The sequence below is a fragment of the Alligator mississippiensis genome, chromosome 2 (assembly GCF_030867095.1).
Source record: "Alligator mississippiensis isolate rAllMis1 chromosome 2, rAllMis1, whole genome shotgun sequence".
Lineage (NCBI taxonomy): Eukaryota > Metazoa > Chordata > Crocodylia > Alligatoridae > Alligator > Alligator mississippiensis.
In genome coordinates this window covers 230,446,953-230,459,849 of record NC_081825.1, presented here as the reverse complement: position 1 = coordinate 230,459,849, position 12,897 = coordinate 230,446,953, and the positions used below count along the sequence as shown (strand labels likewise).

Below are 12,897 nucleotides of genomic sequence, written 5' to 3'. Positions count from 1 at the left end.
GTACATGACAGCTCCATTATTAATCTCACCCCACTTAATTTAAAACACCCAATCTAACTGCTTTAATGGGGCTTGGGGTCCTGAGTCCAATCAGCTCCATATGAGCACGGAATATTCTTAGCATTAATATACATGTTAATATGGTTGTAGTCAGAAAATAATTTTTACAAAATCATGCCTTCTAATTACACTTATCTGCCTCCTGTGCCCCTCAGTCAGATCTTCTGACTTTAATGACACAGATAGTTTACTGTTCCTGTCCTGCACAGCTAACACAGCTATCGGAGGGGAGCTGGTGTTTATTCTGCTTTGGTCACCAGCAACAGGAGAGTCTGCTCAGTTTTGACTGCAGGATGTTTATTACTGGTGAAGGTTGTGTAAACCTCGCATTCATACAGCTAAAATATTTCATCCCAAGTACCTAACCACTCATGTGACATGCCTACTGAACGCAATAAGTCAGTTTAATATAGTTCTGAGGTGGAATCCACCAGGTTGTTACCACCTGTGGAGCAGCACAACACAGCTGTTCGTAAGTGAGAGTGCTGACAAACTTATCTAGGGAGATTAAGATCGGGAAAAAGTGATCACCTTGGTTGCAGCTTATTCAAAAACCTTGGACTGATATAACCTGTGACTTTAAAAAAAAAAATCCATGAGGAAGTCAAGTGGTCAGAACTGCAGATTTCCATCTTGTCTGAAAGAGTGTTTCAACAGCACAGTTCCCAAGCTGCTATAAGATAGTACCGGTAGGGTACTGACTCCTAAGGGAGTGTGACATCTGCTGCCTAACCAGCAGCCCCTTCCTCCCCCCATTCATTTCAAACTTTCTTAACCTGTGGGGCTGACGGAACCACAGGACGGAGTGGCATGGCTAGGTAAAAGGCAGAGAAGGACCGTTTGTTTTTCAGATCCCAGGTTCTGTTTGCAGCAGTTTATAAATCAACTCATTTTTCTTAATGGAGATAATTTGAAATAGGTGCCATTAAGAACAGAGGAACCTGGATGCAACAGCCATCTATAGACATTTTCTCAAAGACTGTCTATTCTCCACTTTCTGGTGAAAAAAATAAATTTTTGGCACATTAAACAGGTTGAATTGACACTGTATTGCCTACATCTCTAAAGAAACCTACTGAATTAACTTAGAAGATAAATACAATTGAATAGAAATCCCCTTTTCTTATTTCTTCCTTTACCTTTTCATCATTTCAGTCTAAGTGCCATACTTTCCAGCAGGCCCTCTTGTTGGAGCCATCTGCCCTGCCCTGACAGGCACTGCTACTTTTATATTTCTAAATGTACACATCTCTGGTCTTCCTAAATGCTACATACACTCACTTTTTGGCAAACCACAAAAGAATCTAAAATAACCTGACAGGTTTAGGTTTTGCGACATAACTTTGGTACTATTCAGAAGAACATTGCTTGGTGTCACTGACCTTTAAACATTTCAGTACTTTATGGTGTCAACTGCAAATCTTAAGTGTCAGTCCAGAACACCAACATTTACTGATGAACAGCAAGGATTGCTCTTCTGATCCTTCTGAGATTAGACATCTGTGCAATATTCCATCACTTGCTTCAGTTCTGCCTAATGGACCCCATTCATCTGTGAATGTACAGCCAGTGAAATTGCAGCACTTCACAGAAATGCTGCTGTTCTGCCATTGCACAGTGGTGACAGAAAGTTCCAGCAGTGGAGAGTTTAGCTCCTCTAAATCCCAGAAGGTGTACAGACAAGTGAGCTTGTGGGAAACTTCTTTCAGCTGCTTATAAAACGGGTTGACTATTAAAAGTGGTCTTCCTTCCTCAGTGAGTTTCCCCTTCCTTTGGCAGTAGGGAGACTTATATGATTGGCATGGTGAGAAGGTCTGGGAAATATGCAGTGGAAATGCAACCATGTGCAAGTGGTGATTTCGGGAGCTAAAAATAATTAACTACATTTGGAACAAAGTCAAATGTGCATATCTGCAAACAAACTGGGGTGATAGGCCTCATGGGATTCTCTGCCCTACTGTGATGGAGCGTAAGGTTTCCCCGATTCCTATATCCACCCTTCACTTCTCTGGCCTGACAGGATCTTGGAAGAGAGGCTTTATGGCCATGGACTTCGGAAGGAGAGTGGAGAAATCGAGTTTTGAGTTACAGGTATTTTAGCTCTTTTAGTCACTCCTTGCAAATACCTCTTTTTCTGCTAATTAGGCCAGTAAGGACCAGCCTTTTAGGCAGGTATGCCACAGATTAACTCCACACCCTCCCCATGTGCCACTTTGATCCCCTTCCCCTGCCCAATCTGCTGCTCCATTTTCTGTTCCCTTCCCTGTGCTCCCTGCCTGATCCAATGCTCTGCTTTCTGCTTCCTGCTCTATCTGCCCCTGTGCTTCCTGTCTCTTCCCCAACCTGCTGTGTGCCACATGAAGAGGCTGTGCTGCAGGTTGACACCCATGCTGCAGGTTGGCCACCCCAGACTTAGGTCATGGCCACCTGAATGGTTGCTGTAAGACAGGGAACCTTGAGGCAAAAGCATAGCAGAAATAGCCTTGAGGCCACTTTGTGCATATGAACAGCTGTCCCAGGAAGAAACCACCTTGGTGGGTAACTCAGGTAAAATTTCCTGGGCTGGACAGAATTCATGATTCTGAGTCATGTGACTGCAACTATTTTTTTCTTAGGGCTGGGGTTCTGGTTGCCTTAACAGATTCTTTTCTTCTGTGAAAACTTGCTTTCATTTACCATTTCTCTGGTGTTGAACTACTCCAAACCAGAGAGAGCACTCTTGGGTACCACTGGGCATCACAGAGAGCAGGGTTTCAACATCATAAAAGGAGCTCATCCAGTTTGAAAGCCCTTACCCTGGCTTTGATAATGGTTGGCCGAGGATCCAGGATGCCCTGCATTTTTCTCAGTGCTGGGACAACAAAGAGATTGCAGGTGACAACAGCTGACACAGGGTTCCCTGTAGAGCAAAACACAAAAGTAGTTTACATGGAGTAATTTGGAATTCATCTGTGAAATGCTGATAATGAGCTCACATTTCTATAGAAACCTGCACTCCCTAGGGTCTTCAGAGCTTTTTTATGTTCTGTATATAAGAAATACATCATCCTAGTTTGAAGTGGCATGTGACAGTTGTTTAGTACACAGCTATACTGCTATTAGAATAGTTTCTAATACTATTCTGTAATACTATTGTTAGACAATTTAGACTATTCTCTGTGGCTGCAGGGGACATGACTAGGAGCAATGGCCTCAACATGCAGCACAGGACATTTAGATTGGAGGTTAGGAAGAACTTTCTCAATACTGAGGGTGGTTGAGCATTGGAACGGGTTATCTAGAGAGGTTTGGAATGTCCATCCCTGACATTTTCAAGAATGAGTTAGACGAGAGGTTCTCAAGTTTCTAGACTCAAGGCACCCCTCAGAATATGCCATCTCTTAGTTTTAACTTGTTTTTTGACTACACAAAAATAGTAGGGCAATTATGTTGCACGGAACTCAGAAAGGTCACGACAGGTCAGAATGTCTCTGGGTGTATCTTGTGAATCATGTTTGTATACCTAACAGTGTTAACACTGTGCAACACCCTGCAGTGCCCTTGTAAAGATCTCAAAGCATCCCAGGCTGGGGCACCCTGGTTGAGAATCACTGGGTTAGACAGACACTTGACTGATGGCTTATTCAGGGATGCTTGCCTTGAGCAGGGACCTGATCTCATGAGGTCATGAGATACCTTCCAGCCTTACTTTTCTACTATCTTACCCACCAGGATAAGAAGTAAAGTAGAATACTATATCCACTTGAAATTGAAGGGTAAATTTAGAACTACAGAATGTAATTTAATGGATTATAATTTAGCTACAAGATCCTTAATAATCACACATCTCAAAACCTGGATTTATTCAATGAAGTATAGCTCCTCACTCTATTTTGCCATGATGCCGCAATGCTTACAGAAAGCTTCTGCTGTGCTATCGCTCTCGCTCCATTGCTCTAACCAAGATAGTTTTGCTGTTTTGTTGTGCTATGCTCATCTCTGTCTCCCCGTTTTCTCCCTTTTTATATTTAGACGGAAAATTCTCTGGGGCAAGAAGAGTCTTTTTTCTTTGTGTGTTATAGCTCTAAGCAAAACGGGATCTTGGTCCATGACTACGGTTACTAGGTGTGATGGTAAAACAAATAATAACTAATAGTAATTGTGACAGGGGGGCCTCCTAGGGCCGAACTCTGTGGCCTGCCCGCCTGTCACCGTGACAGGAGGCCTACTCAGGGCTGAACTCTTCGTGGCCCGCCCGCCTGTCTCTGGGCAACCGCCCGCTTATCTCACCCGCCACGCCTTTGATGATAATTGATTCATATATCGATGTCAATTAAGCGGGAGGCTGCCCATTGTAATGCCCCGATGCCCGGGGGCGCTCTGCGGCTCCGACCTCCCCTAATACCGCAGCCCAAGCCTCGCAGATGGCATCATGGTGTTCCTCATCACCGGCCCCATACTGGGCCCCAGAATCATCCTAACAGGACCCCTCTCTGATCCTCCCACTCAGGCAGCCACTCCGCCGTCATCCGGGCTACCTAGCCCCCCCAAAGCCATGTTCCCCTCTCGGGTGTGGTTCCCCCGGAACCTTCAGCCTCTTGCCCCGGCCCACCTCAAGGCCAGTCGGGACCCCAGGCCCCCAGCTCTTGGGCATCCCTCGCGGTGGGCCCCCGGCCCTTTAGACTACCATAGTCCTGGCCCCAGCTTGGGCCAGTCGAGGGTACTCTCCCCTTTGGGCTGGGTCTCTCTAGCCGTTCACTCTGTCACTGGGCCTCATCGTGCCACTACTCCCCATCCTCTCAGGGGCAACCACAGCACCACGCCCACATCACTCCCACTCTCGGGGTCCGCCCTCTTTGGGCCCCTCACAACACTAGCCCTCTAGGCCCTTCAACATACGCAGGGTTACCCACCCGGTGGTGGTGGGAGCTAGGGGTTAAGGCACCCCAACCCACCTTTCACCGGGTTGATCACTGGCCTGGTATTTCCTGGGGGCTCCCATGCCACTGAGAGCCCCACCAGACCACCCACTCCCAGCAGGGTGCAGTTTCAGGTCATACCCAGGACCAGGAACCTCCTGCCAACCCCTTGCAGCTCCCCCTTACCTCCGTGTCATTCACAATAGCCCTTCAGCCAGGCAATGTTACTGCCTGACCTCCCATAGCCAAACTGCCTTGTTTATATAAGCAGCCTAAGCCTCAAAATGGCTGCCCTAATCAGGCACCTGGAGGCTGCCAGCTCCAGGCCCTTAAAGTGGCAGAGACACCCTGTGCTCTGCCACAGTAATAAATAATGACATTGCACCCCTTACATCACACTGGCAATGTGTTTCAGCAGCCCAGGAAACAGCTACAGGAGTTTAATATCGACTCAAAAGGGAGAGGTGTCACCTACTTTTAACCAATAGCACTTTCAACAGACAGCTGTGTTGCCCTTTGTGACTACCCTAGAAGTAATCATACTAGAGAAGAATGGTCTACCCAACTTTCTTCTGGCAAAACATATTGTAGCACATCTGAAGCAGGAGAGAGAGAATCTCTAAGTGTGTTTCTGATATATCACTCTCTTAGTGAGAACTGGAGCCCTGTGTGATCAGAAATGCATGCAAGCCACTGAAGGCAGAGCACAGCAAATTCTTCCTTGGTGGAGAACATGCAGGCTTGCGGCCAGATTCCAACACAACACTTCACTCTCACTGATTTTTAGTAAGAGCCAACACAGTAGGTTAATCAATGCTGCCCTCTGTTGGTTCACAGAGCCTGGGTATGAAAATTAACACTGCAGTTCTGTGACTGTTTAGTTTCTTATCACAATTAGTGATACTTCAGATTTAACTAAAACAGGAAATGTTTATTGGGAGGGTGGAGAAAATGGGAGAGAGAGAATCTGTATAATGTTTTTTATAAGCACAAAAGAAGCTCTGGGTAGAAGAACTATAGCGTAAGAGGTAAAGACTCTATCACATCTTTTTTTAGTACAAATTGGTGGAAAAATCTCAAATGCTATGTGCTGAGGGAGCAAGTGTCAGGTCTCTGAGCCTCATAAAACATCACGTCTTACCTGGGAGTGCAAAGATTATTTTTCGTACACCATCAATATCCAAAGTGGCAAAAGTTGTTGGCAAGCTGTAGAAAAAGAAAGTCGTTTACGTATATATGTATACTGAATTCTCACTGAACACAGCTATGCTATTTTAGCATGCAGAATATTTTTCAGTCATTTTGTAATTTGCCATTTTCTATATCTTCTTTCTCTTAACTCTTTTTTTAACCATTTGAGTGGTGGTTCTCAACCTTAAGACATGCCTCGGAAAATGCTAGCTCTTAGCTTTCACTCATCTTTTGACCATAGAAAAATAATATAGCAATTCTTCTGTTGCAAAGAACTCAGAAAGACCACAACAGATCAAAAAGTTTTCAACACTAGGATTCTTGTTTGAAATTTCTGGGTTTATCTTGTGAATCATGTGTAGGTGTTTGTGCACCCAGTTGGGCTAATTTTGCTAATGGCACTCTATGGCACCTTTAAAATGAACTCATGGCACCTCAGGGTGTTGTGGCACCATACTTGAGAATCACTGCCTTACAGCACTGAGTATAATCAACCTAATCAAATTGTGTTGAAAAACTTGCCATGATTACATTCATCTCTAAGTCCTTGATACCCTAGCTCTATCTCAGCAACTACTTCAACTGCTGGGAGAAAATTTTTTTGGGCGGGGGCTGAGTGTGCACCCTCCCCACAGGCAGGAAAGTCTGCGGGGGGAAGGGAAAGGAGCATGGGAGTGGGGAGAGGGAGTTGGTCTGGGACTGAGCAGGGATTGGAAGGGAGCAGGCCAGAAATGTGCCCAGGATTGGGTCTGGGGCCTGCTGCGCCTGTGTGGCTGCCTCTTCACCCACGCCTGGGATCATTGCCTGGCATTGGTGCCTCCTGCACCAATGAAACCACTGCACCCCAGTCTTGTACCAGCCCTGGCCCTGCACTGCCTGGGGGCCCCAGAGCTGGGGGGCCAGAGCAGGGTCAGCCTTGGCTGCACCACCGGACCAGAGGAGATGGAGCCCCCGGAACCCTTTTGCCCACCCTGCCCCAAGCTGTCATTGCTCTCTGGGGGGTGTTGGGAGGGGGTGGCAGCTCCCACCACTGCACATGTCCCGGGAGTGCATGGGGGGGTGAGTGCCCCTGGATCTGCGCGGGGCAGGGCAGGGTGCTGCTGCAGGCTGGGACAGAGGCTGCACTGGGCTCTTCCCAGCCCGCCCTCCCCTTCCCCTGCTGGGAACAGCCCAGCGCAGCCCTGGCCCCAGCCCCAGCCCCAGCCCCAGCCTGCCCTGCCCTGACCCATGCAGATCTGGGGGCACATGCCCCCTGTGCCTCCCAGGGTGCTGGTAGCAGCAGGAGCCATGCCCCTAGATGAGCTGCTTGTGGCTCAGTCCTGCACCTCACTAGCTGTAGTGCCTGCCCCTCCCCTAGCCTTAGCCCCACTCCCTCCCCACCCCTGCTGCGCTGGAAGCCCTTGGCTGGGCTGTCTTGTGGCCCTATCACTGCCCCACATTTGGGGGAACTCAGCCCCATTAACCCCCCCTTCCACTGCCTATGCTTCTGAAGAACAATTCAGGTTTAAGCACAGGTGTGTATACAGAGAACAGGGTAACCTCCAAAAGCCTGGAGATGCCTGGAGGCAGCCAATAGGAAAGGCTAAAAGGACAAGCTGAGTCTGAACTTCCACTGCTCTCAGAGTCTTAAATGCTTAATTGAAGCTGCACATTAACCACCTGTTCACTTGCAATACAGAATGCCTAACTCACTTTCAAGAATAGGGTGCCTTACATTGCTGCATTTGGGGGGGGGGGGGCACTTTTTGGTATAGGGGGACAGTAGCTTAGTTTCAAGAGTTCAAATGTCCTCAGGGTGAGAAAGGCCTAGAACTCAGGTCTCCTACTTCCTGGTTAAATGCACTAACCACTAGACTATTGGTCACTGCAAGGGATAAGAGCCTACCCAAACCCTTCAGTTTACACAGAACCAGTCCTGCAGCTACAGCACATAGTCCCTACTTTTCATATCTGTTCTTTATTAATAAGAACATTTGCTAAAAGACAGGATCTCTTGCTCTCATTTAGCAGCTCATTAGCACCCGCTGCTTATTCCAACCTGGAGCCAAAATACTCTGTGTGTGGTTACAGATTAATTTCTCAGTATCATCCAGCTATGAAATCACAAGAGAGACTCCTGCTTTCAGCAAGGAAACACCAGCAAGAGCAAATGAATTTCTCATCAACAAAAATCCAGATTCTGTCTCCCTGAAAATAGTCTGAGGAAGAATGACAGAGAAAGCACTAAAATTATACAGGCTAGAGCTGGAATTATTTCCAAAGTTTTCTATAACACATCAGTTACTCTATATGTTATTCCAGTGCCTACAGCAGTAGGGACTTTAGAATAGTTAATGGTCAATGCTAGGTCTTCTGCAAATGAACATAGTCAGACACAGCTGTAGTCAGCTGTGATCTAGGTTTATAACTAAAGACCTCATCTCTTTTTCAGATTTATCTTCCACTGTTCTGTTAAAGGGATATTAGTTAATCTCAGATAATGGGAATTGACTGGGAAATGACTCAAGTGTTCTGAGTGGCTACCACAAGATGCATGATGCTCTAGGGATGTCCTCTGTGTACTACTTGCAATCTACTCCATATATCCCTCTTTACTCATTTCCATCTTATAAAACATTTGTGGAGGGCATTTTCATGGGACTAATGACTGGGAATTATTACTGCTTAGTTTGCCACCAATATATGCAGCTCATCAAGAAAAGAGAGAATTTATTTTCCAATCTAACCCAATGGGAGATGCTTCTGTTCCAAGCTACCTATTCTTCCATATCCTTCCTTCAATACACATAACAACCACAACAGCTGTAAATGGCACTGGAAAACTTCTAATTGCAAGACAAGTCTTATTCTTTTAACAATACTGTGGCTGAGTGTGTCTCTGGTACTGTTTCTGAAGGGTGTCCACAATTCCACATGGGTGTAGCAGCCTCCTAAGCCAAGTAGAAGAATATCTTACCCCAGGAGTCACTCTGAGTTATGCTGGTACAGCAAAATATAGTGATATAACCCAACTTCTAGTACTATTTGGCTTTGCCAGTTTAGGCTCACGGGACTTTGCCAACTCTAGGTCAGTACAGAATAACAGTAATTCAGGTGCTTTTCAGACAGAATTAATGGTGCTTAAGGAAAAGCATGTGGTCACATATATGTGTGCCAATGAGAGTGTGCAAGCGGTTGAAGTCAGCAGGCAAAGATGCCCATGTGTTTTGCTAGTGACAGTGAGCTTTCAGACAAGCCACAACTAAAGCTTAGAGTCCTGATTCCAAGTTGAGGTTTTCTTCCCCCATTCATCATGGGGAAAATAAAGTTTAGTCTTAGACTCAAGTCCTGCAGGCAGCGCTGGGTTCTGTCCTGTTCTCTGGCTCAGGGCTGATTCCCTCGCTGCTCTCTGGCTCACTGCTGAGAGGGAGAGGCAGGGGAATCAGCCCAAAGCCAGAAAGCAGCCCAAGACCTAGCACACAGCCAGAGAGCAATGAGGGAATCCGCATTGTCTCACTGCTCTTTGGCTCCACACTGATTTCTCTGCCACGCTCTGGCTCTGTGCTGGATCCTACACTGTTCCTTGGCTCTCTGCTGAGCCAGGGAGCAACTAGGGACCCTGTGTAGAGCCACTAGGGAGAGAAGCATGTGGCAGTGGGAGGAACAGGTGGTGTGGGGGGGCAAGTGGCTGGGGGCAAGCAGGAAGGGGGTTGTGTCTGTGTGGTGCGGAGAGGGCAGACACTAGGGGAGAAGGCACAGAGAGCTAGGGGTAGGGGTAAACTCCAGCACAGAATAGGGATGGGGAAGAAGTGGCATGGGGGCAAGGTAAAGCAGGGCAAAGGTCCAGGCTCAGGCTGCCTGCCCGGCTCCCTGCCCTTTGCCTCTTCACTGCTTGCTCCCTGCTGTTGCTTTCCTTGCTGCAGCGGTGGGGGAGCAGGGGTGAATTTAAGATGAGCCTCCAATAATTAGATTCAATATGTGGAACATTATAAGAAATTTATAATTTTCCATGTATAGAATCTAAGTGTGTGGGGGAGGGTCATCTTAAATTTGAAGTAATCTTGGATTTAGGGAAATATGGTACCTAACTTGTAAATAAACCACATGAAATGATTAGTCATATACAACCTTAAGGAAAGACTCCATGATCCTGGACTTTCTCAAAGAGCAATCTGTTTTCAGATGCCACAGAGTTGTTACTGCCTTCACCAGAAACAGATACCAGCAAAACAGTGAAAAAGTGGGGAGGCAGAAGCCATGCTCTCTTTGTGTTGTATGTAAAACAAGTGCATAAAATGTCTGTTTTAGTTCAGAATTTCTATATGCAATGTCCTCAGAAGAAAGAGCTTTGTAAGCGAATTCCTCCTCCACCCTCCTGTAGTTTAAAAGCTCCTTTTTCTAGTAATACCGGTTGTATTAACTCTGTAGTGAGGTCAGATGCTTAATGAGAATGTTAATCACTTATAAACCCTTCCATTTCCTAGGTTTTTCATAGCAATGCTATAACCTGAGCTTTGGGAACACACACAATACTGTATATAACTGTGCTGAATTTTCTTCCATTAATATAGAAATATTACTGGTCAATAAAAAAACCTTTAATTTCTGATGAATTTTAATAGCAACAGCAAGGAACAGTTAGATTAAGGCTGATGCCATTTGTTTTCCCTTATTCAACTACCCAATGGTTTATGTGTGTTTTAGAAATATGTCTGTAGGTAAACAGGGTAAAAACACTTAGTGGTATGTTGGCCCAAGATAGACTTCATAGGATCACAGAATTATAAATATTTCTTACCCTGGTTTCATGAAAACTCTTCCAAAGTGAATCTGTGCGTGAAGGTCAATATCCAGCACCTGTTTAAGATAGTCCTGTTTAAATTAAAAAAGAAAAAATGGTAGAATAACATCCAAGTATGTTACAGTTACATCAAAGTATTCAGAACTATCAAAGTCAAGTATAGTTTGAGATCCTGACAAATTTAAGATGTACTATAGCTTGTGGGGTATTTCCAGTATTGGAAGGGATAATTTTAGAAGGATGACTGGAAAAAAGTGGAATAAAGCAATTTTAGTCTCTGAACCTGCAGTTGATTCAATATAGGCATTGTGATTTATCCATACAAAGTCAGTTGCATGACAAGAATCTTGGAGATGTCTGTAAGACTCAGAGAAAATGTTAATGCCACATTGTGAAATCTAGCATGTACAGTCCAATGATTAACATATGAGTCAAAGCTAAGACTCAAAACCATCAAGTGCAGTTTCTTTTGAGACTACATTTAGCTACTGGTGGAGTTCAATGGCTAGTCAGTCTCTTTGAGAACAAGATTGCAAAAAGAATTCAATCTCCCAATATGACATCAGTTCTTGTGATTTCTTGAGTACACTGTATAATTCACACCCATAGATCATAGTTGTCTAAATTTTCTTTAAAAGGAAAATACTAGTGAGTCCCCACTTCCTGTGCATAAGTTACATACTTTGGATCAATCCATTAGTTCAAGAAATCCAAAATTCTTTGTGCACTCTCTGCTGAAAATAGTTGGGTTCAAGATGCTGCTGCTCTGGGACTTAGTTAACTTCATCCTAGAAGAACTTATACTATTATCAGAAAAGTCCACATGGGAACATGGAATACTGAAACCATCAATGACAAGCCTCTGTAGAAACAATAGCCCCTGAAGTTCCCATCAGTTTTCTCATTTTCTCATCAGTCTATTATGTTCAAGTATTTGGAAAGCTACAACTTCTTCCTGTCATGAGACAATTTCTTGATTGATGGCTCCATTCAGTCCTCATTTTAATTTGCCATTTTTTGCATGCTCACAGGTATTTCATTTCCACCACCAAAAGTCCAACGTGAGACGATGGGATGCCTCAAGGAATTGGTAGTGAAATATGGAGCCTTTCACAGTTAGGAAGCTGCAGTATAGATAAGGATTGAACAAAGTTATTTGCATCCAAGGGATAGTTGATAGCTTTCATGAAAAAAAAGTGGTGGGCTCAGCCCATTCCTAGTGGCTATGTGTTTCCATCACTACACTTCCCCTTTGCAATACATGAATGAGCACTTTCCTTCTTAATCACTGCTCCAAGACCTGCAGAAGCTTAAAGGACTTGAACATCACTGGTTCTAATACAAGAAAATATTCATACTTTTCTCCTTTTTGTGAAACACCAGACCTTCACAATGTGGTTATACTCAGTAATGACACCATGGAGCTTTGTGTTTATCATCTCTCAGTGACTATGGTTAAAACCTACTAAGCTATAAATAGAGAGATGTTTATTTTAAATGCCAAGCCTATGAATTCAACCAAGGATCAAAAAAATCATTCTCAGTTCTTTCCTTCCTGTATCTCATGAGCCATAAAAATTCTTCTGGTCCATTTACGCTCTTACATACCTTTTCCCCCATGGACACACCCCCTGATGTGATGATGACATCAGCACGGCTGATACCCTCATTCAGTGCATTCAGTAAATCATCTGGGCTGCAGGAAAATCAAAACAAACAGATTAGTGCCTAGAAAATATTTTTAGGTACCAGTATAAGGTAAAAAAATCAAACATATCATCATAGTAAAATATACTGAATGTCTTTTCTTTCCTAAGAGTCCATAACTGCTTTATTTAACTCAAGAGCATGTGATGAGGCATCACGCTAGTTGAGATAGGTCTGCCCCAGAGATCTATGACTGGAACCGAAGGATGTTTCAGATAGGGACTGAGGAGCACTATTAGTGATGTGTGAGGATGCAGCACA

The 12,897-nt window shown here is 44.8% G+C and overlaps 1 protein-coding gene across 15 annotated transcripts in view; it reads right to left on the bottom strand.

Moving 5' to 3' along the window:
- Positions 1-12,897, bottom strand: part of GPHN (gephyrin) — a 631,726-nt gene that overhangs the window by 10,152 nt on the left and 608,677 nt on the right. For 14 of the 15 annotated variants that reach the window (XM_059722873.1, XM_059722869.1, XM_059722872.1 and 11 more), the window contains 4 exons: positions 12,538-12,625; positions 10,927-11,000; positions 6,100-6,164; positions 2,856-2,959 (listed from right to left, as the gene is read on the bottom strand). In XM_059722873.1, coding sequence (XP_059578856.1) covers positions 2,856-2,959; positions 6,100-6,164; positions 10,927-11,000; positions 12,538-12,625 — 331 coding nt within the window. The remainder of the gene's footprint in view (positions 1-2,855; positions 2,960-6,099; positions 6,165-10,926; positions 11,001-12,537; positions 12,626-12,897) is intronic. The other variant, XM_059722870.1, reaches the window with a different exon arrangement.